This window comes from Chelmon rostratus, chromosome 19 (genome assembly GCF_017976325.1).
Source record: "Chelmon rostratus isolate fCheRos1 chromosome 19, fCheRos1.pri, whole genome shotgun sequence".
Classification (NCBI taxonomy): Eukaryota; Metazoa; Chordata; class Actinopteri; order Chaetodontiformes; family Chaetodontidae; genus Chelmon; species Chelmon rostratus.
In genome coordinates this window covers 8,807,326-8,833,856 of record NC_055676.1, presented here as the reverse complement: position 1 = coordinate 8,833,856, position 26,531 = coordinate 8,807,326, and the positions used below count along the sequence as shown (strand labels likewise).

Sequence of the window (26,531 nt, the reverse complement as noted above, 5' to 3'; positions counted from 1 at the left end):
CCAGCGTTCAATAGATCCTACGATTCTGGCGTTTCTGCAAACTCAGCTATACCTGCTGCCTAACCTTCAGACACAGCTCCGGTCCACGCAAGCCTTCCTGCGGCACAGAGCCCTCAGTGTCGATAGGCTATTACTCAAGACGTGTAACCAATCAGACAGCGCTGTGGGCGGGACTGAGCAAGACTAGAGCGGTGATTGCGGAGAGAGAGGCGACTGTATCAGAGCTCTAAACACATACACACAAGTGTATTTATTTGTATGTATGTTTAGTTAGAACTGAGTTTTATTCACAAAAGAGAGATGATTTCATTAAAAAAAGAAGTTAAATCTGATGAATCACTTTACTCTAATTGAGGTTGGAGGGTTTTAAAAGTTATTTTTAGGCTGATGACTTGAAATATGACAACAGACATTGGAAAAGCTCAGTAGAAGCTTTGAATGTAAATAAAAGACATACGGAGCAGCCTGAGTGTGCACAGGAGTTAGTCTCCGGCTGTGTGTGTGTGTGAGTGTTGAGTGACTTCCTGCCGGCTGTTTGTCCTCTTATCTCTGAACCAGAGGCTGATCGCTGTGATAAACACACACAGAGGGTCATTACATTCACACACGCGTACAAACATTCAGGTGACTCCAATCAAGCCAGTTTCGTCGTGCCGCAGTTATTCGCCACTGGTGACTCAGGTAAAACCGCTGCTGATATCAACAAACGCACCTCAGTCAGATGATCCAACACACATACACACACGCACGGTCACAAAGAGGCTGAGCAGTATGACTGAAGTGGCGGCAGACATGAGATTATTTTGATTCGGCGCACCTCGGCCTCTCACCGCCGAGAGTGACTCAGCGTCACAGCTGAATCGTTGATGCAGAGACAGAGGTGAGGATGGAGATGGATTTACTCAGCTCTGCTGTCGCCAGGTGCTGCTCCACCTGCGGCCTTCCTTCCTCTTTCTCTCCACGCGCCTCTTCCTCCTGCACTGCATTTAAATGAAGCCCGAAGACTGTTATCTTTTCCCGCGTGGGACCGAGTGTGAATTCCTTCCATAATGTGCCTCACCCCTCTCTATCGTGCATGACACCAGCTTTTCACCCAACCTTTGAGTAAAGCTTTTCTGCCTTCCGAGATGATCAAACAATGAACGTCTTGTGAGCTTGTTCTGTCCTACAATAACTTGGCTCTGTCTCTCCTTTTCAAACTGAATGTTGGAGCAGGACATGAGAAAATTTGAAGTTCAGGCACACAGGGAATTGCTCGTGGAGACAAAGGAAGGTTTCACTTGATCACTTATTTCTTTCCTGATGTCCCACATCTGTTCGATGGGGTCATTCTTTCCTTTTTATTCCAGAGCTGCAACTATTAGACAACTAATTAATGGATAGAAAAATAATCAGCTACTGGTCATGGTAAAAACACCACATATGTGATGGCACCCTGCACCCAGATGTGAAAATTTGCTGCTTCTTCTTGTCCTACATTCTTGCAACTTAAATATCTTTGACGTTTGGACTGTTGGTGAGACTGAAGCTTTACAAACCAGACGATTAATCAATAAAATACCTGCCAAATTAACTGATAATGAAAGTAATAGTTAGCAGTTAGCAATGATTGTATTACTTTGCATGCACAAATATCCCAGATGATACTGTTCCTGTCTGCAGCCTTTGTCATGCACATGTGTCCATGTGGGACAGCTTTCCACTTGCTCAGACCGCTCTCTTCATTCTTTCCTTCTCCCCAATGGAGAAAAGTTAAACCTAGTTCATCAAGGGTACGAAGAGGCCACCACAGAGCCCTAAGCTTGGCCTTTATCCCCCCTGATTTAAACACCTCATCAAACCGGCCTTACACCTCCCCCAGAAATAGACACTTTCTATAGATAGTAAATAAAATAAACAGTTGTGTCTCTGTCTGCCTGGCTGGTGAGGAGATTTCTGGGCTATCAGCTGCTCCGCGGCAGCGGTTAAAGGGAATCACATGTTTGGCCTGACATGAGAAAGCTCTGTCAGATGAGGAGGAAGAAGGACATTAAGAAATAAGTGAGAGAGAAGAGGAGTGACTGGCTGCGCTGGTTGCCATCCAGCCCCGCTTCGACTTCCAGCTCCGTAAGCTCTGACCAGCTATGCGAGGTAAAGAGAAACAGATCTTTATGGGAGGTTTTACTGTGTGTAAAATATTGGGTGTTGATAAGGCGCCGTGCGGCTGCGAGCCTGAGAAACGAGCAGAAAAGAAAAGAGCCTCGGCTTTATTTTGAGGGGTTAGTTTCCCCATCAATTTCACTCCAGTCTCTAAAAGGTCCATTAAGGCGAGTTGAGTAGAACAGCGACAGAGGGCAACCTGACATCCATCACCTCTGCCGCTTCAAGAGCCGAGCAACACGCACCCCAAGAAAGCTAATGAAAGAAAGTTGGTGGAGTTGTGTGTGTTGCTGCGCACAAGCAAAGCGCCCTCTTTTGTGCACAATCCTATCAATGTCACAAAGGTTACGCTCCCTCAAGATAACCCGCGGAGATCGCTGTGGGCTCCGGCTGATTTTTTTTCACTCCCCTCTTTTTGTGATTAGGTGTCAGCAGAATTTCCTTGGTGTGCAGACGACGGCTTTCATGTCGGGGGTTTCTCATGGTCTCAAGGCCTATCGAGCTGCCCATTCAAACACCATGCAAAGCGGCTGCAAAGCAAAGTACACAATGTCTGTTTGTAGTCCGGTGGCACAAGCATGAATCCATATTTATCTGAGCACAATGACGTTCACTCGGAAAGGCTATTTTCTTTTTTTTCCTTTCACAAATTAAAGTGTAGACCCTGAAAATCAAATGCGCAAGAGGTGTTTTTCACATAGAGTACTCAGATAACTTGAGAAACATGAATTCAAGAGCCTGAAAAAACCTTGAATAGAAATAATGCTAAAATGATAAGATCACAATCTTACTGTCTTTGTGCTCAAGGTCCTCTGATTGAAAACATAACTGCGTATTTTGGGGAGAGGAATGTAGCAGTAAAAACTTTGAGTGGGCACAGATGTGGCAGAACTGGCAGCGTGCTGTTTGGCAATGACACAGAGTCTGGAAATGGGATTTGTTCCTCAGCCACCACTTGGGTGGACTGTGGTTTGGTTGGTATGCACTTTCTTTTTAACATAAACTTGTCATTTAGTGCCGTAAACATCCTGGAAAGACCAGTGGCACCGCAGAGCTGGAGAAACCGAGCTCAGTATCCGTCCAGCCTCCACCTGCAGGGGATTCTCGTTTACTTGTGTGCGATGTTAAGGCACAAATTAATAAATAGCTCACAAATTTCCATTCACAAGAATTATCAATCAACATCAACCAGGGTTTTTGCATTTTTTTATTGCAAATTAAATTAGAGAGTTGTTGCTGATTACTGAAATCATGAGTTAAGTTATACAGTGAAATATTGTCACTGGAGTGCTTTTAAACAACACTTAAATGTCAACTACAAATCTAAATAAAGTTTTGGAACAAATCTATCCTGTCGTTAGCCTTGGTGTGTAGATATCTTTAATTTGACCCAGATTAGCATCCTGTATGTAAAGTTATGTTATGCTACTTACTTCACCTTCATTTCAAAGAATCATTTCTCTACTCTTGGGCATCACTTTGAGCAAGTCTGTTCAGCATTATAAAGCTTCCTTAGCTTCCTCATTCATTTCAATGAGACTGTTGGCAGGGCCCTCAGCAAAAAATGCAGCGTCATCATCTGCGAACACCTTGTACCCGTGTGTAACATTGTGGAGCTTTTTTTGATTGTAAGACTTGACATTTTCTCATTTACAGTTATTTTACTTAAATCTCAGCCAACTCGATTTGCAAGTGTAATTCTGCTTTTGGAAACAACGGCGATTAAGCTCTCTTAAATCATGAACTTGCTCTACTATTTATCTCACAAACACTAAAAGGAATGAGAACATTTCTGTAACTTCCAGGAGCATAAACAGCTGTAAAATGTGTTGGTGTTTGATATACCCTCAAACTGTACTTCCTGCTTTGTCTTTACACCAGTGCCATTATGGGTTTTTAATGCAGTGCCATTGTGGGCCTGAACACAGCCTCTCCCATAGTGTTCGCTGCATTCTGGATGAGGCCTAAAATGTAAATGTGAATGTGATTTACAATGGGAACTTCATGGCATTCTTCTTGTTTTGGAGGACTGTGAAAGGAACCGGACTTGAGCCAGCTGAAAAGAACAGTGAGGTCTAACAGCCAAGAAGCGGCTGCAGTGAAGCTAAACTGAGAACGCTGTATAAATCTTGGCTTTTTAGAGCGCGACATCAACACGCAATCACACACACACATAGATACGCACATGAACAGCAGCTCTGCAGGGACAACTGTTTACAGCTGATATGTTAATGGTTCAACCAAAGCTGGGTCAGAGCCAGGGGTGCCCACACCGGCCTCTGAAAAGCTCTGGTTCTAATGAAGACGAGTTCACAAAAACTCATTTACACATGGAGGATGGAGGAAAAGGGTGTGCTGTAACTGAACACCGGGCCGCCAGCTCGTCAGTGTGTGTGCCCGCATGTGTGAAATGTGTGTGCGCGGCATGTGCGAAAGAGAGAGAAGAGGGAGGTGGCGGCGGTAGACGGCGAGAGACAATGAATGTGTGTGAGAGAGAGAGCAGTAAGTGTCAAAGCCAAGCAGCCATCCCAGCACTAATACACACCTTTGGCAGAAATGTCAGAGGGAGATGGGAGAGGGAGGAATACGGGTGAGGACTGTGGGAGAGGGCTAAGAGCGGCGCACGCGTGAGCTGAAGAGACTTAACTAGCAGCGGAGGAGACAGCGGAGAGGGAGAGCAGCTCATCTCATGGCTGGAGGAGTGTGGAGCGGTGGGTGTCGAGGAGGCGAGAGGGAGCCGGCGGCTGATGTGAGGATGGTGGAAGCTGGCGGGGGCAGGGAGGGGGGAGAAAAGGGGATTTCCTGGATTGTGATGTCACAGGGTGGAGGCCTCGACTACAAAGCTGACCCCGGGCTGCCCAGGCCTGCCTGATCCTTATCGGTGGGGCTACTGCACTGATCCAGACAGACTGTCATACAGCTGGAGCTGTGACTGCAGCCCCTTCTCCAAGAAACTACATTTCAATACAAATTAATTAGCAAGAGCGAACAGGTTTTTAGGGAAACATAATTACATTTTGCATTAACATAAAGAGGAAATGTTAATTAACGTACCAGGCAAGTTGCAGAAATGTTGATACTGAAGTTATGTTTACTGACAACGTATTTCATTTGCTCTAAGCCAAAATAGGCAGTGCATGTTCCACTCATAGTGACTACAGGGTTACTCAGCTTTTTTTTAAGGTGTTCATGAATATTTAAGCAGAATCATAAATCAAAACTGGGCCAAAAGACAAAAGACAAGCACACAAGTAATTTTGTATAGATGAGCAGCTGAGCTTAGCCTCCCTGTGTTTCTATTCGGTGAAAAATGGCGGAAGCGTCAACAATCTGGATGGCCAACATAAGGGAAATAAAATGCAACGCTAATACCTCAGTGCAGCTCACACGGCGCCATGTCATGTGCAGAAACTGCACCGACACATGCTGAAACTGGGTCGTATCCTGATGTGTCACATCAAGACACCGAGGTTGCGTGGAAAGCTGAGGACACGGATGTTTTAACGTGTGTCATGTGTCACCAATGTGTGTTACCTTTAATACAACTGCTAATTAAAAGGGACCCGCGTCTGGTTTAACTAGTTAGCAAGCAGCTATGTTTATCACAAGACAGAAAACAACTTTTCCATCTAGATGCCGTGCCGACAGCGGTGGTAACCACCTCGGAATCGTGTGTGAATGCTCCCGGGACATAATAACGGCACATTATTTGACCATTTTCAAATTCTGCCAGCATGGTGAGCATGCAGCGTTAACGAGGAGGAGAAGCAGAATCTACCATGCAAAACTAAAAGAATAAGCCTAAGAACAGACGTTTTGGGGCTCGTTAAATAGCTTAATGATCTTACACACCCATCATTAACATACTTGTGTGTTTAGTTCATTGGCTCAGCAGAGGTGTGTGTCAGGAACTTCAAGGCTGAGGTAAGGAACAAACACCAAGACGTGAAACTCTGCTGCCACTTGTTTATTTATTTCCCTCTCCGGGTTTTCCCTTCATGCTCCGGCTCAGTCAGCACATGCTAACTGCAGGCCAAGGCCAAACACCCGCAGGGAGCGACCCCGTCCTCGACACTGCCGCCTAACACATCGTGCGGCTTCTCTCAGTCTCCCACTTAACCCTCACCATGCACACAAATATGCTGACCAGAGACGCGAAATATGCCGAGACCAAATAAACATGCCGAGCTGGTGAGGAAACGCGACTAAATGCTGAGACGTAGGACAAAAATTATACGAATGCCGAAGCCAGCCAGGCTGAAGCAATGCTGGCGACGCACCAACACACACACACACTCACATACACTCTCAGGTTCTGCAGCGGAGCGAGGTGTCAGAGCCCGTTAGAGGCCTTTGGCTGGACGCAGCTCCAGAACAAGCTGGACAAAAGCGTTGCCTGTCTCCCCTCATTAAGTGATTTAAGATCCCGTGTTCCCCTGACTCCTTTCATCGCCGTCCAAAGTGAACACACTCAAAGAGCCCAACAAGACTGCCAGGACCTGCTGACATGAATGGGGTGAAGAGGGGCAGGAAAGCCAAGTTCATGGCGGAGGACCAGGGTATAAAGCTGAGCTACGCTAGCCATGCCTATTAGCCTCCACGCAGATGGAGGAGGGGGGCATCTAGCTTGAATAAACTAGGGTACGATCGATGCTTGGCCCCTGGATGGGAAACAGCAGCCACTTAATCCATTAACGGTTCTTCCTCCACAGAAGAAGCAACGTTTTCCCATGAAGGTTCAGTTCAGCAGAAATGTGCCGTTTCCACATTCCTGGCTAACAAGCCAGCTCTATCTGGGGAGGTGGGAGAAGACGGAGGTGCTGGACGGAACATGAGAGCCGCATCCAAAATCAACCTCATGAGAGCGCCGGTTTGGTTGAGTCGTGTCACTATTATGAGTGATTAAAGCAGGCGATCATATATCACACAGTTACCAGGATTCGCTGTGAAAACTCCATTACTGCCTGTGGTCCGGGCTGGGTCTGGATTTTTCAGCAGTGTTGGAATGTACCAAAGGATTTAGCAGCTGCTGCAAAAAATCTCACTCTTTGCAAGCCATTTTGGTTTATTATCGTTCTGTTAAAACAAGTGAAAAAAAATCTTGTTCTCTGTATCTTGAAACACGTCAGTACAAGACGATGCACCAAAGGATTCTGCAGGCATCTCTGTCCATTACTGAACCCTAAAAGTAGGTTTTAAGTAAAAATCTTGATTTGTTTCAAGCTTCTAGAAGCAAGACAGGATAAAGCTGTTTCAAGACAGAATGGAAGAGTTTTGCAGCCACAACAAAAAGTCTATTTTAAGTTTCACTGAAAACTACACATTAAGGCACCGCTGCACTAGAATAAAGGAAAATCAATCTTGTATACAGCAAATTCAGCTGATTTGTACATGAAACCAGTTGAACTGTATATACTTTGCATTTTTTTAACATAACAGTTTTAAGTTCTAATAATAGACGAAGTCACTTAATGAGATGAGTGTATTGTGTAGGGGGTGAATTTGTGGCAAAAACACACACAGTGACACACACAGACATATAAACATGCCACACACAGCTCACAGTTGAGAAATAAGTGAGAGGCAGCGGGCTCCTCTGGGTCATTATGTCATCTGCTATCATTCAGATTGAAGTTCTGAGAGGGTCGCCTCAGATCCACCGCCGTGCGCTTAAGAAACCTCTTTCTCCTGCAGCTTTGATGAACTCAGAGACGTGTATGCCGCTGGTCAACTCTCTGAGAGATGTGACACGCAGAGGGGAGCCCCCAGCTGAGTCGACATCAGGAAGCCTAGAATTTTGCCTGATACGGCACGGCGCAGCATCAGAGAGTGGCGGTGGCGTGGAAGGAACCTTTAACATGTCCGCTAAAAGAAAGACTAATTGGAGAGCGAGTGTGGGCTGAAGTGGACGGTATACTGAGAATGCAGAAAATGCACTATTTGGATGTGGAAAAAAAAAAAAAAAAAAGGATCCTCTGAGCAGCCAAGGTCCAATTAGTGTGGTATACGATGTGGGATCCAAACATTTGTTTACAAGGGGCTGTTTTTTTCCTCGCCGCTCTCTCAGGGCGAGGGAACCCTGGTCGGATTCCACGGCGGCTCCACAACAGAGTGGGTGTGGCTACGCCGCACAAACCTCGGGGCCTTTTGACATTACACTGCGCAACCATGAGGTCAGAGGAAGGCTCTTTCTTCCGAGGCACAAAGGAGTGATTTTTCACTCGCCCCGTGAGAACAGCGGCGAATAATGAACTCTCGGGCCCCTGGTATCACGTTCGGTTTCACACGCGTCAACTCCATTCTGGAGCGGAACAAAAGGGCAGTAGGAGAAACATTTGTTGGGAGGGAACAGTGTGCCCAGGGCATGCCATGGAGGGTGAGTTTGGTGCATTTTAAGGCAGTTTAGCGGCAGCAATGCTCATGAGATTAGTAGGAAATTGTTTCTTTCAGACAAACAGAGAAACAGGAACAATTAAGGTGAAAAGCAGAACGCAGATATATGTGATGGCTGAAAAAATCAAATCATCACAAAATCAGAAGCATTTGCTCAACACGTTGCTCTAAGCAAATATCTGTGACTTCACGCTCTGCCAGACGGGGAGGGGGGCTTTCAGATCACTGGATAGAAGAAAAGTCTGCCTGCACAATCTTCAAGTGTAGCCTCAAACTGATTGAAAGACAAACAATGTACTGTAAACAACACAAACGGGAAACACATGGCTGGTTTTTACTCATTTTCATTAAAGAATACAGAGGTTTCGAATCAGTTTACATTAAAAAAATGTCCTCTTGCATAAGCAGGGTTCCGAACGTGCGTCATTTTGTAGGAATCTGTATTTATGCTGGAATGTTTTTCCCCCCATCTTTTAAAATCTACGAATCAATAAATATCCGGATTTCGCTTATAAAACCAAGGCTGAAAATAATGAGCTCTCCCTAAAGGACGAACAGGAAGAACGCGGCAATTACTGACCGACTGCGTGCGAACAAAGCCGAGCAAAAAAACGGCTGCGGATGAATCCTGCGTGAGGCTTTATTTCAGCTGCAAGCGGATCAGTTCTGTTTCAAACTGAGCAACATTAGCGACACATTAGTGTGCTTGCTTCACGTTGCGCTGCTGCTGTACGTGCAGCGGAAAACAGCACACAGCTACAGCAGCACGATGGTGAGACAGAACACTCCGGACATGTGACATCATCAGCCTGAGTGATGACACTGACCAATTAGCTGGCACACCTGGAAGAACTCAAAGCCTGAAAGAGGAAATATTCCTCTGTGCGTTTATGGAGTAACTTTTGGCTCGTTTTATTTCTCGCGTGCAGTGAAAAGTTTTGCAGACTTTGTGGAACCACTTCCTTCAGAGTTTCGGCTCCTTTTGGTCTCTTTCTGCTGCAAATCTTTGAACCTGGCACACCTGAGACATTTATTGTAAACAAAAGAGTGTAGATTCCTCACTCACTCAGATCGCTGAGAGAAGACAACCATCCTGAATGAGAAAAATAAAGCATTCGCCTAGATACACACTTAATCAGTGGGACAGAAAGTTATATGCTTAAGAGACGCCTGGGACTAAAGCCTGCGCCTTTCCAGTTCTAAGACAGCATAAGAGCACCAGCAGCCGGTGAGCCCGCTCTGTGTCATCCGCTCTGCTAAACTAGAGAGCATTTGGAAAAGGCCAGACGAATTAGGCTGCAGTTGCTCTGACATGAAAAGCTGCACTTAATTCAAAAGCTCTCATGGCTGATTAATCACAAATTATGATCAAACAGCTGACTTACAGGATAAACACATGACACCCTGCTCGCAAGTCTGCGTCTGCGTGCGCTCGCCTGTGCGTGCAGGCGTTGGCGTGCGGGTGAAAGCACGTGTGTGCGATCACACCGTCCCCCCCGAAGTCTGCACACTCCTTTTCCACAGCAGATTAAATGCGCGTCCACATTTAACACAGGTCTAACACAGGTCCAAGTTCTGAGGTAGACTTCAAACGCTTGTGCTGTCTGGAGTCTGACGGAGCACTCTGATTCATAAACAAGCAGAGAAAGGACGGTTTCCACTCATGTGGACCTACAGGGCTCAGTGGTTGTATGCTGCACACATGGAGAAAATGAAGGAGTGAGAGTGAAGGAGTCAGCTGAGTGGTCAGGAGTTTTTTTTTTTTTTTTTTTTTTTACGGTCCAGAACAAAGTCTGAGGAGCTTTAATCGCCCTTCTCATATCTGACAGCAGAGTCAGCAGCTGGATGAAAAACATCTGGACGCCGGTGTAAGCAGAGCTGAATCAAGAGACAGCCTGGGGGCAGCATGGCCACCAAGAATTTACAGAACACGTTAAACACGTTTTTCTGTTAATTGTTTGCTAATAATATGAAGGACATACTTCTTCGTTGTGCTATAGCGCACTAGCTTGGCAGACATTTTGGAATTTGGGGGCACTGCAGCAAATTCTGAGGGGCTTCTCCTCCATTCTGGTGCATTTTTCTGGTGCTATCAAGAGCTTTTGTGCAAATAACACATTTAGGCTTTCTACAGATTTTAACATTTTTTTATATCATAGCAAATCCATTTTGAGAGTGCTTCAGCACATGTTTGGGTTTTATGGTGCTCTCACAAATTTTATGAGTATCACAAAATACACATTTTTGGGACCCCACACCAAATTTGGAGGATTTTTATGCGATTTCGATCATGGCAAAAGATACTTGTGGGCCCTGCATACAAATTTTATAATTAGAATAATGTCGCAGATGCCAGAACAAATGATGGGATTGTGACGCTGTTTAAAAAAAAAAGCCAAAATAAAATAAAAAATGCGATCATCACAAATGGCACTAGGCCAGATTTTGGGATCGCCTGCACTGTGGTAGATTTTGAAGCCATATAACAAACGTGGGGATTCTAACAAACACATGCTGGTTTTACTGAACCACATTTGGGGATTCTTTAGGGAACAAATTTTTGTTGTGGCGCATTTTGGGGACACTACAGAAAATGTAGGCTAACAACACGGTTTTATGGGCCCTGTAAGAAATTCTGTCATTCTAAAAAATTTGGGGGCAGCTAAAAATGTTGGGATTGTGACACACTGACATACTTTGTGACGCTACACCAAATTTGGGTGATTTACATGCTTTGTAACAGAATTTGGGAATATGCCAAGAGCGTTTCATGGGCCTCATAAGCAATTTGTTATATATTGCAATTTTAGGGGTAACAACAAAATGCTTGGGAAGTCTGGCAGCATCCCAAATAAAAAACGTAGGCATTCTGGGTGATTGTGAATTGATTTGTGAACACTGTGACTGGGAACAGATTTTTGGATATTGTGGTTGGATATTGTACTCATTTGAGGATGATCTGAAATACATAATGCTGGGCCCAGATTTTGGTGCTTGTGTGTGTGTAGTTAACAAACTGTGTTGTTGTATGTAGTTGCTGCATATGAGTAGTTTCTGTAATAAAGAAACAGCACAGAACGATATGGTTGTCATCAACTGAAGGTAATTGTTGGGGGCCAAAAAAAGCACGAGAGAGAGACAGAGAGAGAGAGAGAGAGAGAGAGAGAGAGGAATGAGACACACTTTAGGTGATAATGAGCAAGCAAGAAGCAGGAAAGAGAAAGCAAACTCAGCTCCCTGCAACCTTCTAACATTTATACTGTGGCGGACTTTGCTACAGTGTGTGTGTGTGTGTGTGTGTGTGTGCGTGCGCGTGTCCTTGCCACGATGAATAGAGACAGATAGTGATTTATTCAGATAGTTGTTGGCATTTCAGTTTACATCCCCCAGAAAGCAGCAGGCTGCTGCAGCATGAATTCAACGTGCTGCATTAAGAGCTTTGCTCCCTTCAGGCAACAGGAATTCTGGGTTATTTCTACCCTGGTGTATCTGGCACAGTTTTGGTTATCTGTGCTCAACGGGCCAATGAAAGCACAGCTGCTCCACGGCTCATTGGCTGCCGCGGGGTAATGGATTAACCCTGATTGGTGACTTTCTGGGAGGACACACCCCAGTTTTTTTTTTTTTTTTTTTTTGGTGGTGGGGGGAGTGTGTGGAAGACATTTGCATATTTATCCAATTTCACTACATTGTGGAGGATTTGCAACCTAATTTTTTTACATTTTCGGCTCCAGACGACAAAGACGTGATATCACCAAATGTAAAAAGTCCTCTCAGCTGGTGCTTCAGCCTCCAGAGTTGCTCTTCTAACTCTTCATCCAACACGAGAATAATAATTAAAAGTATTTTAATCATTTCAACAAACTTTAGAACCACGCAGAGTCTTTGCTAGACTTTGATAAAATCAGAAAATAATGATTTCTGATCGTAAAAGTCGAGAAGCGTGTCGAACAGTGGTGCTGCACCATAGCACCACATCTCCCACTACACTGCTGGGTTGCTGGGCAAAATTTAGAACGGGCCTGCCTCCATACAGGAGTGGCTTGGTGGATGGTAAATGTGTGTGACGTCTTAGCCGGCGTGTTTCTCTAACCCCCCTGTGTATCGCGTGTCTAGACCTCACCAGCACTACTTCAGGAAGGACCATGTGACCCACAGGAGCAGTCACAGGACTTCAACATCCACACTTAAGGCCCACTTTTTTCTTCTTCTTCAATCAATTCTTCCCTTTTATTCAAGCCTGTAATCAGAAGGCTCAAATAAGTGAAACTGAAGGAAAGCGACAGAGGTGGAGCCCGGCGCCAAGGACACATGGCTGCATCAAAGCGAGGTTCAACCCTGCAAATACCAGCTCGCTTTGGAAAAAAAAAAATTCAGTTATTTGGGTTTAACACCAGTCACAAGACTTAATACCAGATTAATTTTCCAAATGATGGCAACGTCCTTGCAAAAAAAAAAAATTATCAAGAACTTAAAAATGCATTTAAAAAAAAATTCTGTTGAATAAAAATCATTAAATTGATTGAATGATTTTTTTTATTTGTAACTATTTTTTTTCTTATGTGGAAATGATGTTGAATTTACAAATGCTGTATTTTTAAATGCAGTATTCAAGATTATATTCACTTGAATTGAGTTTAACTGCAATGTCACCTTACACACTGGAAATACTACATATTCTCACAAATATATAAATAAAAATAATATATATGCAAATATATGCATCCATTTGTACTGTATGCTGTACATGACTTTACTTTCTGATAAATAAAAACTGTCATTTTGGGTGTGATTTATTTTAACATTATATTTTTAGCCCTAGCCCTTTTTAAAGAAAACTATGAATTCAAATGATAATGTTGAAAAAAAAAAAACAGAATAAAATTAAAAATGTTCACAACAAATTTTACTTTAAAGACATTTTTAAACAATTTGTACTTTTTTTTAAAAAAAGTTTAAAAGTCATTAAAAATAATAGATGAATAGATTTAGATATAAACTGAAATAAATTGAAATAAATAAATGCATTTGAATGTGTTTGAAAGTATGTACTAACACCATAAAATAACCGGATATTGGAGAGATATTCACCTCAAAGCTTCACGCTGCAGTTAAAAAAATACAAGTCCGTTAACAAAAAGTAAAAAATAATTAGTGAACTTTTGGTGACCAGGCTTTTGCTACTTATAAAAGTCCACTAAAACTTAATAGTCACCTCCATCCAGAGACAGAAATATGAGCAGCGAGTCGTAAAGACTTCTGATGGAAACCTAAGCAGCGGCACACTCAGGAAACAAATAAAACATCTTTATGAGCGTGATTTTATGATCTTAATAGGCACAGTCCCGGTCCAGTGGCCTCTAAGTGCTCTGCTGGACAGGTCTGCGTTTCAGAGCCGACTTCTGAGCCCGGCTACCGTCTGCACCGCCACACACAAAACTCTGCACAACTTACTGTCTTCATCCCGCTGGCTGCAGGATAATTAAAAGAATGCTTTCACTGCCCGTGAAATTTCAATAAATTCCCATTAGCTGGGTCCAAAGTACATTTTGTCTATTAAGACAGAATATAAAACTAACTGATACACAACAAACACAGAACGTAGGAGTCATATAGTCTGTGTAATGAGGGACAAAATGCAATTTTTCAGCACTGTTATTTGAAGGTGTGGTGATTACAGTGCAACAAACTCAATGTTTTCCAAAGTACCTTATTCCAAAACCCAATTTTCTTCAAAAACAGGTGAAAATAATCTGCTAATGAGGTATATTATTTCACTATCCAGCACAAGTCAACATGTTTTCAACACTTTTCTACTAGAAACTACTTTTCGTCACTTTCCTTAACTTAATATTGTGTTATTCCACAAAGCTGACTCTTTTTTTCTAGAGAGTTCCTAAATTAAGTCTCACCACCACAGGCAGATATTCTTTTTTGTAGGATTTGAAGGTTCAGTATGACATTAAAAGACTGCTTAAAGTGGATGTTTGTTTTATTGCTGTGCTTTGTCTTGTCAAGTTCTTACAAATCATGACTACTGAAAAGTGATCAATTCAGCTCTGGAGTAAAATAAGATTTTTTTGTGGAGCAAATAATCTCTATGTACAAAAAGTTCATAAATGTCTAACTAATAATCATTTTTGATTATTTTTTAAATGTTCCTTTAATTTAATTTTAACTTTTTTACCACAAATTCTCAGAAAAAATCAATAATTAAATAAAAATAATTTTCGACATATTCTTTCATAGCTCTGGCAATAAATCAGAGTGAAACTTCGGGCGAGGTTGAAACCCTGCTAATTTTATTTGTTCCCTGAGAGTTCATCAGTCTCTTTGAAGCAGGACGGGACAGGTTATCTGTGACCTCGTCGCTTTTGTTAGACAGACAATACAGGCTTGTTGGGCCATTAGTTTGTCTTTGAAGGCGCTCGTCTAGGTGTGATATCCGCCCTGTCGCTGCAGAATCCACTACAGGGACAAAGAATGCCTTCTGAGGCCAAAAATACCCTGAGGTGACTTACATCATTCCTTCCCAGTCAAAGTGGAGTCTGCAGTAAAATGTAATTATCTCAATTATACATCAGAATCAACTTTAAGCTTTAATACCACAAATATGACGGAATGGAAGCAGACAGGAGAGCTCCGAGTCGCGCTGATAACCGAGACTCTCGATTCATGAGAACGTAGTACTCCGCTCCGGTGGAGACATCTGATTGGCGGTGCAGCGGAGGGCTGCCATTGGCTGGGGCGGTGACATATTCTGTGTCGACTCAGCGCTGGGACCTGTTACGCCAGATGCCCTCCTCTCGTCCCCTGCAATGTTTGCAGCCCCACGCACGCGATCCCTCGCTCCGCTTGGCTGCACCCTCTCATCGCATTACTTCTGCTATTCTAACTCCTCCATCAATTATGCACAAGAATAACTCAGGGCCCTGATGGAGCCAAGACATAAAAGGGGATCATCGGCGCGAGCGCTCGCAGCGTCTGCCCGCGTGTTCCCACCATGCTGCCGCTGCAACCAGTGATATGAGGGCCAAGGTACCAGCTCATATAGAGCAGCACACCAACAGGCCTGTGCATAAACAAACATATCACAGCTTCTACGATCATCAGCCAATCAGGTCACGACACATAAGTCAACAACCCAACAAAAAGTCAGAAAACATTATTCTAGGATCACCAAATCTTATTCCTTCTAACGCAAGATGAACAATCTTGTCGTGTAACACTGGCATTGCTTTGTTCACCAGAAGCAGGATTGACTGAACTGTCTTGTTGTCATATATTCAAACATCTGTTCAGAGAAAACTGGATGGCTTTACTTATTTGAAGACTCAAACGGATCTTGCACACGGCTGTGGTCTTGTTAACTTCTCAACTCAGCTGAACTAAAACACGATGTAGCTTCAAGAGCCTTTATCTTGACTGTTCCCATCAAGTCATTTTGACTTGTTTTAAGATCCGGCGGTGATTTATGTAAGTTTGAGGAAACTTAGTCATCAAGTCATTCAGTGTCCCTCACCAGCAGATTGTTTGTTTGATACTAGCACAGTTTTGTTCTGCTTCGTAGAAGAGGACTTGTTTTTCATCTTCAGCAAAAGTGTGTCATTGCCTGCTATAAATGAGCCCTAAAACCACCAGATTTACTCAAACAAGTGAAAACTGTCAGCGCACGGTGAAAACTTCAACGTGTTTCCAACAGAAATCAATAAAAGTGTCAAGAATATGTGGAAATTAATGAATCTTGAAGTTAGGAAAGGGTGAAGCGGGTCACTGCACATGAATTGAGAACAAAGAATCAAGAAAGACAGGATAATAGAAAATCTGCACTGGTAACAGAAATATTTTAACTACACTTACAATTTTTTTTACCCGCATTGTAGGGAAATCAGACTTGAAGAACTCTAACAGACACAAATAACTTCATGAGAGGGAGATTTTTTTTTCTTTTTTGCAGTAGCTGAATGCCGGATCAGAAAATATCAAAAAATGCTCAAGTGACATCCCAGGATTCGTAACCTACTTTTGTCCCTCGAATCAAAATGGAGTCGAATTTGGAAAATGGCTGCCTGTGCTCCGCACTCCGCCACACACCACAGAGAAAAGGCGAAGAGGAGGAGACGTCAGCACGTCTATGGAAAGTGTGCAGACCTTGGCAGTCTGAGATTTCAATTAATGACCCTGCAACTGAAGTTGCGCGACGATAAAATACCAAAAACAATTTAATCGCAGCCATTCATCAGCAACGAAACACAGGCCAGGAAAGAATTCGTGAAAAAGGAAAAGAGCAGCCGGCACAATGTCGACCCCTCTATTAAAGTCATGGCGGTCCTGACCTGGATTTCTCCTGGTTGCGTGTGAAGGTTTGTCCAGGCTCTATCGTGAGATCACAAACAGCTTTTTTAATATTTCATGGGTCCCACAGCACCAAGTGTGCTGAAATCCAACAGGAGGAAACACTTTGAGTCTCCACGGACCAGAGAGCCACACGAAAGGTCCCGCAAAGTCACACCAAGTTCATGAAACAACGACTGCTCTTCACACGCAGATAAATAACATTTGTCCTTTCAATAATTTTCACCACGGGAGGCTGAAAACGGCAGAACAAGCACAAACTTCTGTTGTGGGACGAAGGACGTGGCTCCCAAGCCACCATCAGATAAACCCTCATACCTAAACGGTGACATGAGACATTTGAACCGCAGGAACAAAAGCAATTAGACAGCGGCGGTGTCTCCCACAACAGCAGATTGTGCTTCATCAGAGATGTTTTGGTTTGTCTTTGCGGCTGGGAGAAAAAGTGGCCGTTCGTCACTCGGTGAATCACGCGTGATTCGCAAACCTTGACTGGAAAAGTCATGCGCTCACACATCAGCTCCGTCTAATTTCTTCCAAGATACACAAAAAGCTCAAAGTCAGCAGCCAGTGAAAATCAGGAAAAATCGGCGTGATGAGGAGGCGCACATTCTTTTTTGTTTCAGGCCTCCCTCCAAAGCCGCAGTGACCCAAATATAGTTCCAGAAACATTTACTTGGCCCCCGCTGTCAAAATGATCACATTTGCTTTTTATCAAGCATATATTTCAAGCCAATTTACATCTCAGCTGTGATTGTATGTGATTTCAATCCGCTGATGTGCCAATTTTCTCATTACCTCCATTTGTCTTAAACCAGAAGAGACAGCGAAGCCTTTCCTGTCAGGATCACAACGTCATGTAATAAAACTACTGACAGCACAGCTAACAAGAAAAAAAACACAGACCGGTTTTAGTCCAGAATTAAGCTTAATAACCACGACAAGAGAGTTATTCACTTCGAAGTAAGAGAAAACACTGCTGATACCGGCTTTCTCTCAGTCCTGTTGAAACAACTCAACTTTACTTTAGCTGTACTTTGAAGAGAGGAGAATAAATGCACCTCCAACTTCTACTCTGCAATAATCTCAAAGTTGTCTATAATGACTCAGAAAAGTCTACAGGAAGTAAAAAAAAAATACAATCTGTTCCCAATACGACTGATCTCAAGATTTCTTTAGTGAGAAAAGCACAAGGCCAGTTGTTCCACTATAATCAAGAAAAATGTCTCATGAATATAGAAGCTGCGAGAAGGAAGCGGGTCGATTTGTGTTGGAAACAGGTTGAAATGTTCTTAGTGCAAAAAAAACAAGCAAATAAGACCTTTAGATTCAATAACACAAAAAGCATTCTTGGTAAGACGGAGATTTTTGCAGCGCAAACGTTTCAGCACTTTGGACAGAACGAGCACATTCCTGCAGCTGCAGGCTCCCCTCGCTAACTTTTTCTTGGACTCCGGTTCACGCAAGTCTTGACAAACTTCATAAACCCGTGTTTCATCATTTCTCGGTGTCGAGACTATAAAAGGACGTCAGGACGGCCGAGCACCCGCCCTGCCACCTTTGATACTGTGTGATGGCCTACAAGCAGCTGCAGCCTGGCCCTGTCTGTTAGCAGCTTAGTGGCTCTTTAGGACCTTTTTGGAAGCAGTTTTTAGAAGCTTTACTGCAGTCATTAGGAGCTAAGGCTGATTAATGTGAATGGTCAGGCAGGGCCTGGCTTTCTGAAGGAAGAACAGAGAGGGGTGAAGGGTCCCACAGGAAGTGTTTTGTGTCTCCACACAAAGGGAGGGCTGACCTCTTAAGCCCCTTAGAGCCTCTTTGCTAATACCCTCACCGGTGCCTACAAAGACACAGGGGATGCCATTTCACCACTCACATTTAAACAGCACACACAAGAAAAAGCCCCACCAAGATTAAAACGGCAGAAAAGTGAACCTCTGTGCAGCGGAGTGAGACTGCGAGATTAGGCCTGAAGAGTCCCCCGCTAATCCATTGACTGTCGTGCATATCAAACACAGGATGCCAAACTCACGCGGCCTCTGATATGGACACAGTCAATCTTATCAAGTTTTTTTTTTGTCTACTGTTAAAACATAAATGTTTGATTTTCTCAAACAAGTGAAAAGAGAGATTACTTCCGCCTGTTTCCAACACCAGTGTTAATTTCATCTCCTCTATTGCGTCCTCTTTCGAAGTAATTCTAGACCAACTCTTGAAACGTGCATTATTGTATTATTGTATTGGCAAAAGCCTGAAATGATCATGTACAGACTTTCTTTAAGTTTGCTGGATGAAAAAAGGATTCTAGTGCTGCAATTTACCTCATTGTCCTCCTTCAAGACGCTGACAATCAATTCTAGAAAATTCTCAAAACAAGTTGACGTCTATTAGTAGTTGTCCTACTTCACTGGCAGGTATTTTTAACATACTGTCTAGATTCATTCTACATTCATTCTTCCTGATTCTGACTGATTTGTAATAGAAGCAGGTTTACGTTACCACGCTGAATGGGCAGACCTTTTCACTTCTGCTAAACTGAATTTTCTAGATTATGGTGTGATTTTTCGTGATTCAGATTCAGGGATTTACTTCAATCTCAAAGATAGTGGCACTAAATTCTAGAAAAGGCTCAAAATATGTTTTCTTCTATTAGAAGCTGGCTGGAGTTATCTTGCTTCACAGGCAGATGTGGGGTTTTTTTTACATATTTTAGCATAATTTCTAGGTTCAAGTGCTATTTTCCTGATTCTTGTGCTGTGATCTACTGTATGTTTTCGTCTATCAACATACTGTGACTCTAAAAATGTCTTGAAACAAGTTGACTTATAATAGAAACAGGTTTATGTTACTATGCTGAATGGACAGACCTTTTCATTACAGATAAATTTCATTTCTCGATTTGGACTAGGGGATTCACTTCTTTTTCAACATACTACACTAAACTCTAGTTGAAGTAATCTCGCTGCACTGGCCGTTACAGGGAAAATTCTTGTGATGAAAAATAAAAATAGCGAAAGAAAAGAAGATGCACCAACTTGCATTACATTCTTGTAACCATGGTGTGTTTGCTGTGCCAGAACTTGAGAGAAATCTTGCAGTAAACCAATGAACTGTCCACGCTTATTAGCAGCCCAGCGTCACTAGTTCCTGTCAATCACAGCCTGGCAGCCTGAGGGCCTCGCCTTATTAGTCGCAGCGTAAAGGGAGGGCAGGGGCAGCTTCTCTCTGCAGGCGGGGTCATAGAGAGCATGAGGAATGACGGGCGTCAACGACAGGACAACAGTTCCCCCTCTGCGCAAAGCTTCATGTATGAAACTCACAGCTTAATTGACCTGAAGGTTCGGTCTTATTAAGTGCATTCTGGGAGATGCGACTGATTAAAGTACACCGAGTGGTAGGAAGCTGACGTGGTGTGAGAAGCTGAATACGGGAGATTTCCGATCTGTGATGTGACACTCTTTCATTTCATGTGCTGAGAGCCTGAAGTGCGGTGAGGACCTTAATGCTCCTGCACTTTGTAATAAAATGGAAGGTAAACCTCAGATAAGAAGCCTCTTATCCCCAGTTTATTGATGGTTTCTGAAGCCTCTCTGCAGGAAATCACATGCAGTCAGCTCTCTTTGATGCCTTTTGAGATTGACACTTCCTCAGGGTGGAAATGCTGGTTCTGACCCCACCCCAGGACTCCGCGGCCTGGACGCCGTTCCCCTGTCGTAGCCTCTGGCCTCTTATGCGGAAGTTTCTCTCACCCCCGCCACTGCGTTGTCCCTCCTGTTATAATCCCCCTGCTCCACCTCAGATAACTTATGCACACTCCCCACAACCATCCCTCCCGTCTCCTCCTTCTCTCAGTCGTGTCTCTGCGCAGCTAAAAGCCGGCTATGGGCCGCTGAGTACGAGCGGAACAATAGCGGCCTTTCAGGCGTTCTGCGCCGGCGCTGGGAGAGGGCTGCGGTCCTGAGACCCAGTCAATATTTGGACGTGGTTGCCTTTTTGTGTCCGTTTCTAATCCAAGCGGAACCAAGCGGCGGGGAGCCGGGGAAAGGCTGAGAGGGGAAAGCAAGGGTAAACACTGGGAACAATGCAAACGGGGCAACTCACAATGCCACTGGGAAACTATCACAACATCAGCTCGCCACCGAGTGAAAAATGGAGCATTGTTTCTTTAAGTGGAGATTAAAAAGAGAGCAGTGTAAGAAAAGCAAATAGCGGAGGTCATTCCGCTATGAGAAGAAATGTGCGCGGGCGTCGAGTCGAGGAGCTCACTCCTGTTTCTGAGGTATTACCTCAACCAATAAAAACCAAGTGTGTCCAGAAGCTGAGAGAAAGAGAGTGTTTGGATCATCAGAGCGGTCTTTTAAGTCGATAACCACACTTACTGTGTATCAAACATGAAAACAAGCCACTGAAATGACTCTTTGATTGTCTTATGGAGAAATATGTTGCATCTGCTGAGGAAAGCTTTGGATGGGCATTATCAGGGATTAAAGGAAACCCCTGGGGTGACAGTGCTCTCCCAACACTGGAATCCCTCTCTCCCCAGCTGTCAGGTCGTTAGTCCCACCCAATGAGTTTCTTTGATGACGAGGGGTATCAGTTTCCATGGCGTCCGAGACACAAACAGCTTGAGAGATTAGGGACGGAACTCGGCCCTGATTCTCTGTTGATCCCACCTATCAGCAACAAATAAACACCTTGGGCCACGGCAACGCCTGCGTGCAGACCATATGGACCCGGGTGGGTTTTAATGAAGGAGCTAAATAGCTGGTGAGCAGGGAATTCACTAATAGCTCCTTGTCAGAGCAGCAGTAAATACCCCACTCATACGCTTTATTCCATCATTGGTTACCGACACAGACGGCGAAGCTGACAAGGAACATCTGTGGCTCATTTTTCTTACATGAGCTTTTCCACCACAGCTTTTATTTTCTGGTTTTGATTTCCTGTCTTCATTGGGATGTTTCTGTCCTGGTGCCACTTTCTCATAAAACATACTTCATACAAGCTTCATAAGCGGTAACTAATGATTTTATTAATGGTTAGTTATACACGCATTAATAATACTTTATTGATCTCACAAAAGGACTGATGTTTCTTTTGATCTGTCTAATCTAATAAGGCTTCCATCCATAAAGGGTTTATAAGTTGTAACTAAAGCAATGAAAGCTTTAGAGATCAGGCATTATAAAGCATATTATAAAGCAACTAGATAATGCCACACAACCTCTGATCTAAAAAGCATTTCTAAATGATTTCTTAAGCATTTGTTACAACTTGGGGGCTACAGAATAAAGGCAGTCGGACATTGTTCATTATTCCTTCATCACAATATCTAAAACTACAGCGTATCTACAACATTAATACAATCATTAATAATACATTATAAATCCTTCATAAAGTATGCCTCCTTAGAAAGTGGATCCAAGCATATGCAACTTATAAACTCACAGATGCTGTTAACAACAGCTTGTCGAAGTGACCGGGGAATTGTAGCACCGCCGCAACTCTTCATTATTCTTCAATGACAATATCTGAAACCACTCTGGGTCTACAACTAAAAGGAGGCACAACATTGTTTTGCCTCTTACTCTTTACAAATTCTAGTGAGATTCCAACGTTTTTATGGATTATATCCAAATTAGGACCGTTCCGAGACTTTCCAAACCTGCACTTGCTTTGTGCACAGCTTACACACCTCACATCCCCTGACTAATGGACTGACTCAGAGGAGACCGAACAATGCAAAGCACTGCAGCCTTCACGCTGAGTGAATTACATTTGGCTGATAAATACTGAAATAGTGCAATTATCTGAAGCTTTTTAGGGGGGTGATGTGGCATTAAAAAACAACTAAGAATCATTATATCAACTGTGTCTTGGCAGTTTCTTTCCAACGAGGCTCTCTGACACTGGAGTTTCATTTAATTTCATTAAGTAGCTTATGCGAGCACAGCGACTTGCTGTCAATGTGGGAGCTTTTCAAACTCCAGGTGAAGCTGAACCATCCTCGTGGCTGTAAATCCCCCCTCCGCCGCTCAGAGTCTGCTCATCGGAGCCTATTCAGCAACAAGCATCAGCACAGGAAGATGCTTCCCTGAGATGAGAGCGAAGCAAACATGGACGCACGTTTATCTAAATTACAAAGAGGCCCTTTGAAACAATAGAAAAACATGAAAATGTCATTGCATTTCCATTTTTCACGACTCACTTCCCATTTCAATTCCAGAGCTCCTGTAGGGGATTTCATGAATGGCTGAGTATGGACTGCTGCTCCGGATGCCATTTTTCCCCACTTTGGTCAAATATGCAGCAGAGAAGGCAGAAGGGGGGGGGGGGTAAGAAAGCTCATCTGGAAGTTGGGACTGTACCGCAGCAGGTTCCCAGAGCTCCAATACTGAGTATGGTTACATTAAACAGCAGGGATCTGGGGCCCACGAGCTTGTATGGAATACTGTTAGGTTCTGCTGAGGGTCAGGGGGCCCCCAGGCTTTAAGCACGGCCCTCTCTTACATTATACAGCCCGGGTCAGGTTTAGATTAAAGTCATGAATGAGAAAAGGAGACAGTCATTTAGAGTTACTCATTTATTTAGCCTCCATTCTGCAGAGACAAAGCCCAGGCAGGGTGCCGTGCCAGGGCCGTCACCGGGCCCCATGGCCGGCGGTACTGCCCCGGTTTTGACCCTGACAACGGTCTCCTCTGCGCTGCTTAACCCGCAACTCGCCTGGTTACTACCAAGTGTGTGACCTCAGCATGTGTGGATCTCTCACAAGACCGAGCACCACGCTGTGCCTTGGCCGCGGCTGAAATACCCCTGTGTACCCCCTTATTGTCTGCCCCAGCGTGGGCCGGGAGGGGGGCAGAGCGGGTGGAGGAGGGGGACACTTGGAAGGCGAGCATGGCAACCAAGAAACCAGACATGGGAACTGGGAAGTGTTTGAAGGCTAAGAGAAAAACAGCAACCTGCAGCCTGTGAGCGGAACAGAAAGCTGTTATCAGACTCAGATATCTGTCTGTTAGCGGAGCAGGAACTCCATCAGCCTTTGATGCCACCACCACATTTGCATTTGTATCACTGACATCTTGTCATTTCAGCTTCTCTGGAGCCCAACAAACCAGTTTCTTTTTCCTGAGCAAATGCTGACATAAATTTGTTTTTGTTTTTTGACTCATGCCGAAACTACAGCCTGCTTATACCAGACAGAGGTGAACGTATTCCTGTCCAACTGAAACAAAGTGATACACACTCATTATATCACATCCAGTGCCAAGAGTGAGACACTGAGTCACCAAGGGAGGTGCCCTGACACACACAGGAGAGACTTAAGAGGAGAAGTGTCATTTTAGTATTGAAACTACAAGGATCTGGCCTCATAATAAAATAATTTTTAGGCAGACTTGTAGTAATTAAAGCAGAAAGCAACCTTAAGTTTTCAGCAGCAGGTTTTTCGCCAAAAAGGAAAAAACACACTTTTCAGCACATTCTGAGCAAAGCAGCGCGTCAGATACATGAATAAGAAATCATATCAACTCTAACTTGACAAAAATATGTCAAAGTTTCATAGGATGAGTCTTCATTTGGCACAAAAAACATTTTCCAAAAAAAAAACTATTGCGTTAATCCTAATCGATGGCAGCAGTCTGGAGACTCAGCAATATTTCAGCGCAGGCAGCGCAGCAGCTCAGACGATACATTTCTCCCATCGCTGTATTTCATTTTCGACCTGAACGTGGAGCACACACTGAACATTAATGCGTAATAGCGCGTAATGGTGCGTAATAGCGGACAGCCTGTGCGAAAAAGCCGTGTTGTTCCTCTGTCAGGGATGATTTATGCTGCTCAGTGTGCACAGTTGATTACAAAGATGATTCAGATAAGAAGGATTATTAAACTGCATCATAGCAACAATCCATCAATGAAGACAACAAATAAAGGATGTAGTCAGGACTGATCCTAACAAACGCTCAATTTATCAGTCTCGTGTGTGTGCAGGAGAGGACTTCATCATGGTGGCAATTCACAGAAAATCTTAATCATAAGAGGTAGTGTTACAAATTGATGTAATGACAGGTTTGTTTTTAAATCGTAAATATATAAAGTGATGTTTTGTCTCCTCCTCTTACTTTGCGTTTTGAGCACTTGTGATGTGTCAGATTCGGCTAGTGTACAGCAGACACTAAGTCAAACAATCAAACTACTGGAAGCCGGTTAGAGTGCAGCTTCGACCGGGCAACGTCAAGGGTGAAGTCCGCCGCCTGCTGCGGGCGGAGGGAGCCCCTGTGCGCCGGTACATCGCTGCGGGCGGACGGGCAACTTACTTGGGGTTGGTCCGGTTCCAGTAGACGGCGTAGCGGTCGGACACCACCTTGGAAGCCGGGTCCTGGCCGTACACACACATCCCAATGATGAGGATGAGGGAGAGGATCATTTCCACCTGCGGCATATTTGCTCTGGAACTCCGACGAAGCCAAATCGATTACAGTCCCTCCTCAGGTCTACAGGTTCTGATGGATGTGATGGTGATGAGATGAGACAGGATGAGAGTCCCGCACAGATGTAGCTCCTTCCTCGGTGTTTCTAACTAAATTGCACGTCTTTCCCTTCTTTTAAAAACAACAGGATCTTGTCAAGTCTGCGTTTAGACAGTCAGATTAATTGCTTTGCACTTCTTCACTCGCGTGAACAAAGGCCAGATCTACATAAAGATGTGTCCAGAAGGTGGAAATCCACAATATTTCTGCCTGAGCCACGAACAGCCTTCCTCCGTCTCAACTCCGCGGAGCGCAGCGAACTCTTTCTCCAACTCGCGGTGAATTTCCCACAGAGGAGGCAACGTCGCGTACGCGGTGCAAAACTGTAAATCTCTCTGTATATATAATAAAACAGAGAATAAATGTTCCAGAATGCAAAGAGAGCAGAAACGCGGTCCTTGTGCCGTCGCTCTCTCCAACTCAGGATCTCTCCTCCTGTTCGCTCTGAATCACCAAGAAGCCAAAAAGAAGAAGACTCAGACCAGCAGCTCGAGCTCCGGCTGCAGCTGCCCGAGCGCGTGTGCCCTCCCAAACAACAGCGCGCGCAGTGAATCACACCTCTCCGCCGCGTTCTGACGCGCACAATCTCCGGGTTAAACGTCCCTTAACGACCGGCTCTGGGAGCGCTGTTATCAATGCGGAGGAACCAAGCCAAGTCAGCAGCGCTCGGGCTCCTGCGGCCATGCTCTCCCGGACCAAACCCCCCCTCCTCCTCCTCACCCCTGCCCTCCTCCCCCAATCCCTCTCTCGCTTCCTCCCTCCCGTGCGAGCCGGGGCACGCTGCAAAAAGTGTTCGTCGGTGCGGTTGAGGCGTTCCGACTCAGAGACTGTTGAGTCTCCCAGAGCTCGTTTTCTCACATGAAATCAATTACTGTGCAAACGGATCTCAGATCTGCTCAATCAGATCTGTTTTAAAGTGTTCGCAGGCTGCAGAAAACATCCTGAAAGCGGTCGTGCAACCCAGAAATAGGCAAAATAAAAAAATCTCACCAAACTGTGCAGACATTGATTGAAAGGCTGCTCCAATCGGCCTCATTGATGTGGGGGTGAGTGCAGCTGCTGTTGTACCGCCTGTCACTGCAGACATTTCTTGCAGTGTACAGTTTCACGGTT

General features: G+C 44.2%; 1 protein-coding gene across 1 annotated transcript in view; it reads right to left on the bottom strand.

The window, feature by feature from the left end:
• Positions 1-25,839, bottom strand: part of LOC121622955 (ephrin-A5b-like) — a 69,568-nt gene extending 43,729 nt beyond the window's left edge. Inside the window, exon 1 of the mRNA XM_041960043.1 lies at positions 25,206-25,839. Within this exon, the coding sequence (XP_041815977.1) occupies positions 25,206-25,330 (125 nt within the window). The 5' untranslated portion in view covers positions 25,331-25,839. The remainder of the gene's footprint in view (positions 1-25,205) is intronic.
• Between the last annotated feature and the right edge of the window lie 692 nt (positions 25,840-26,531).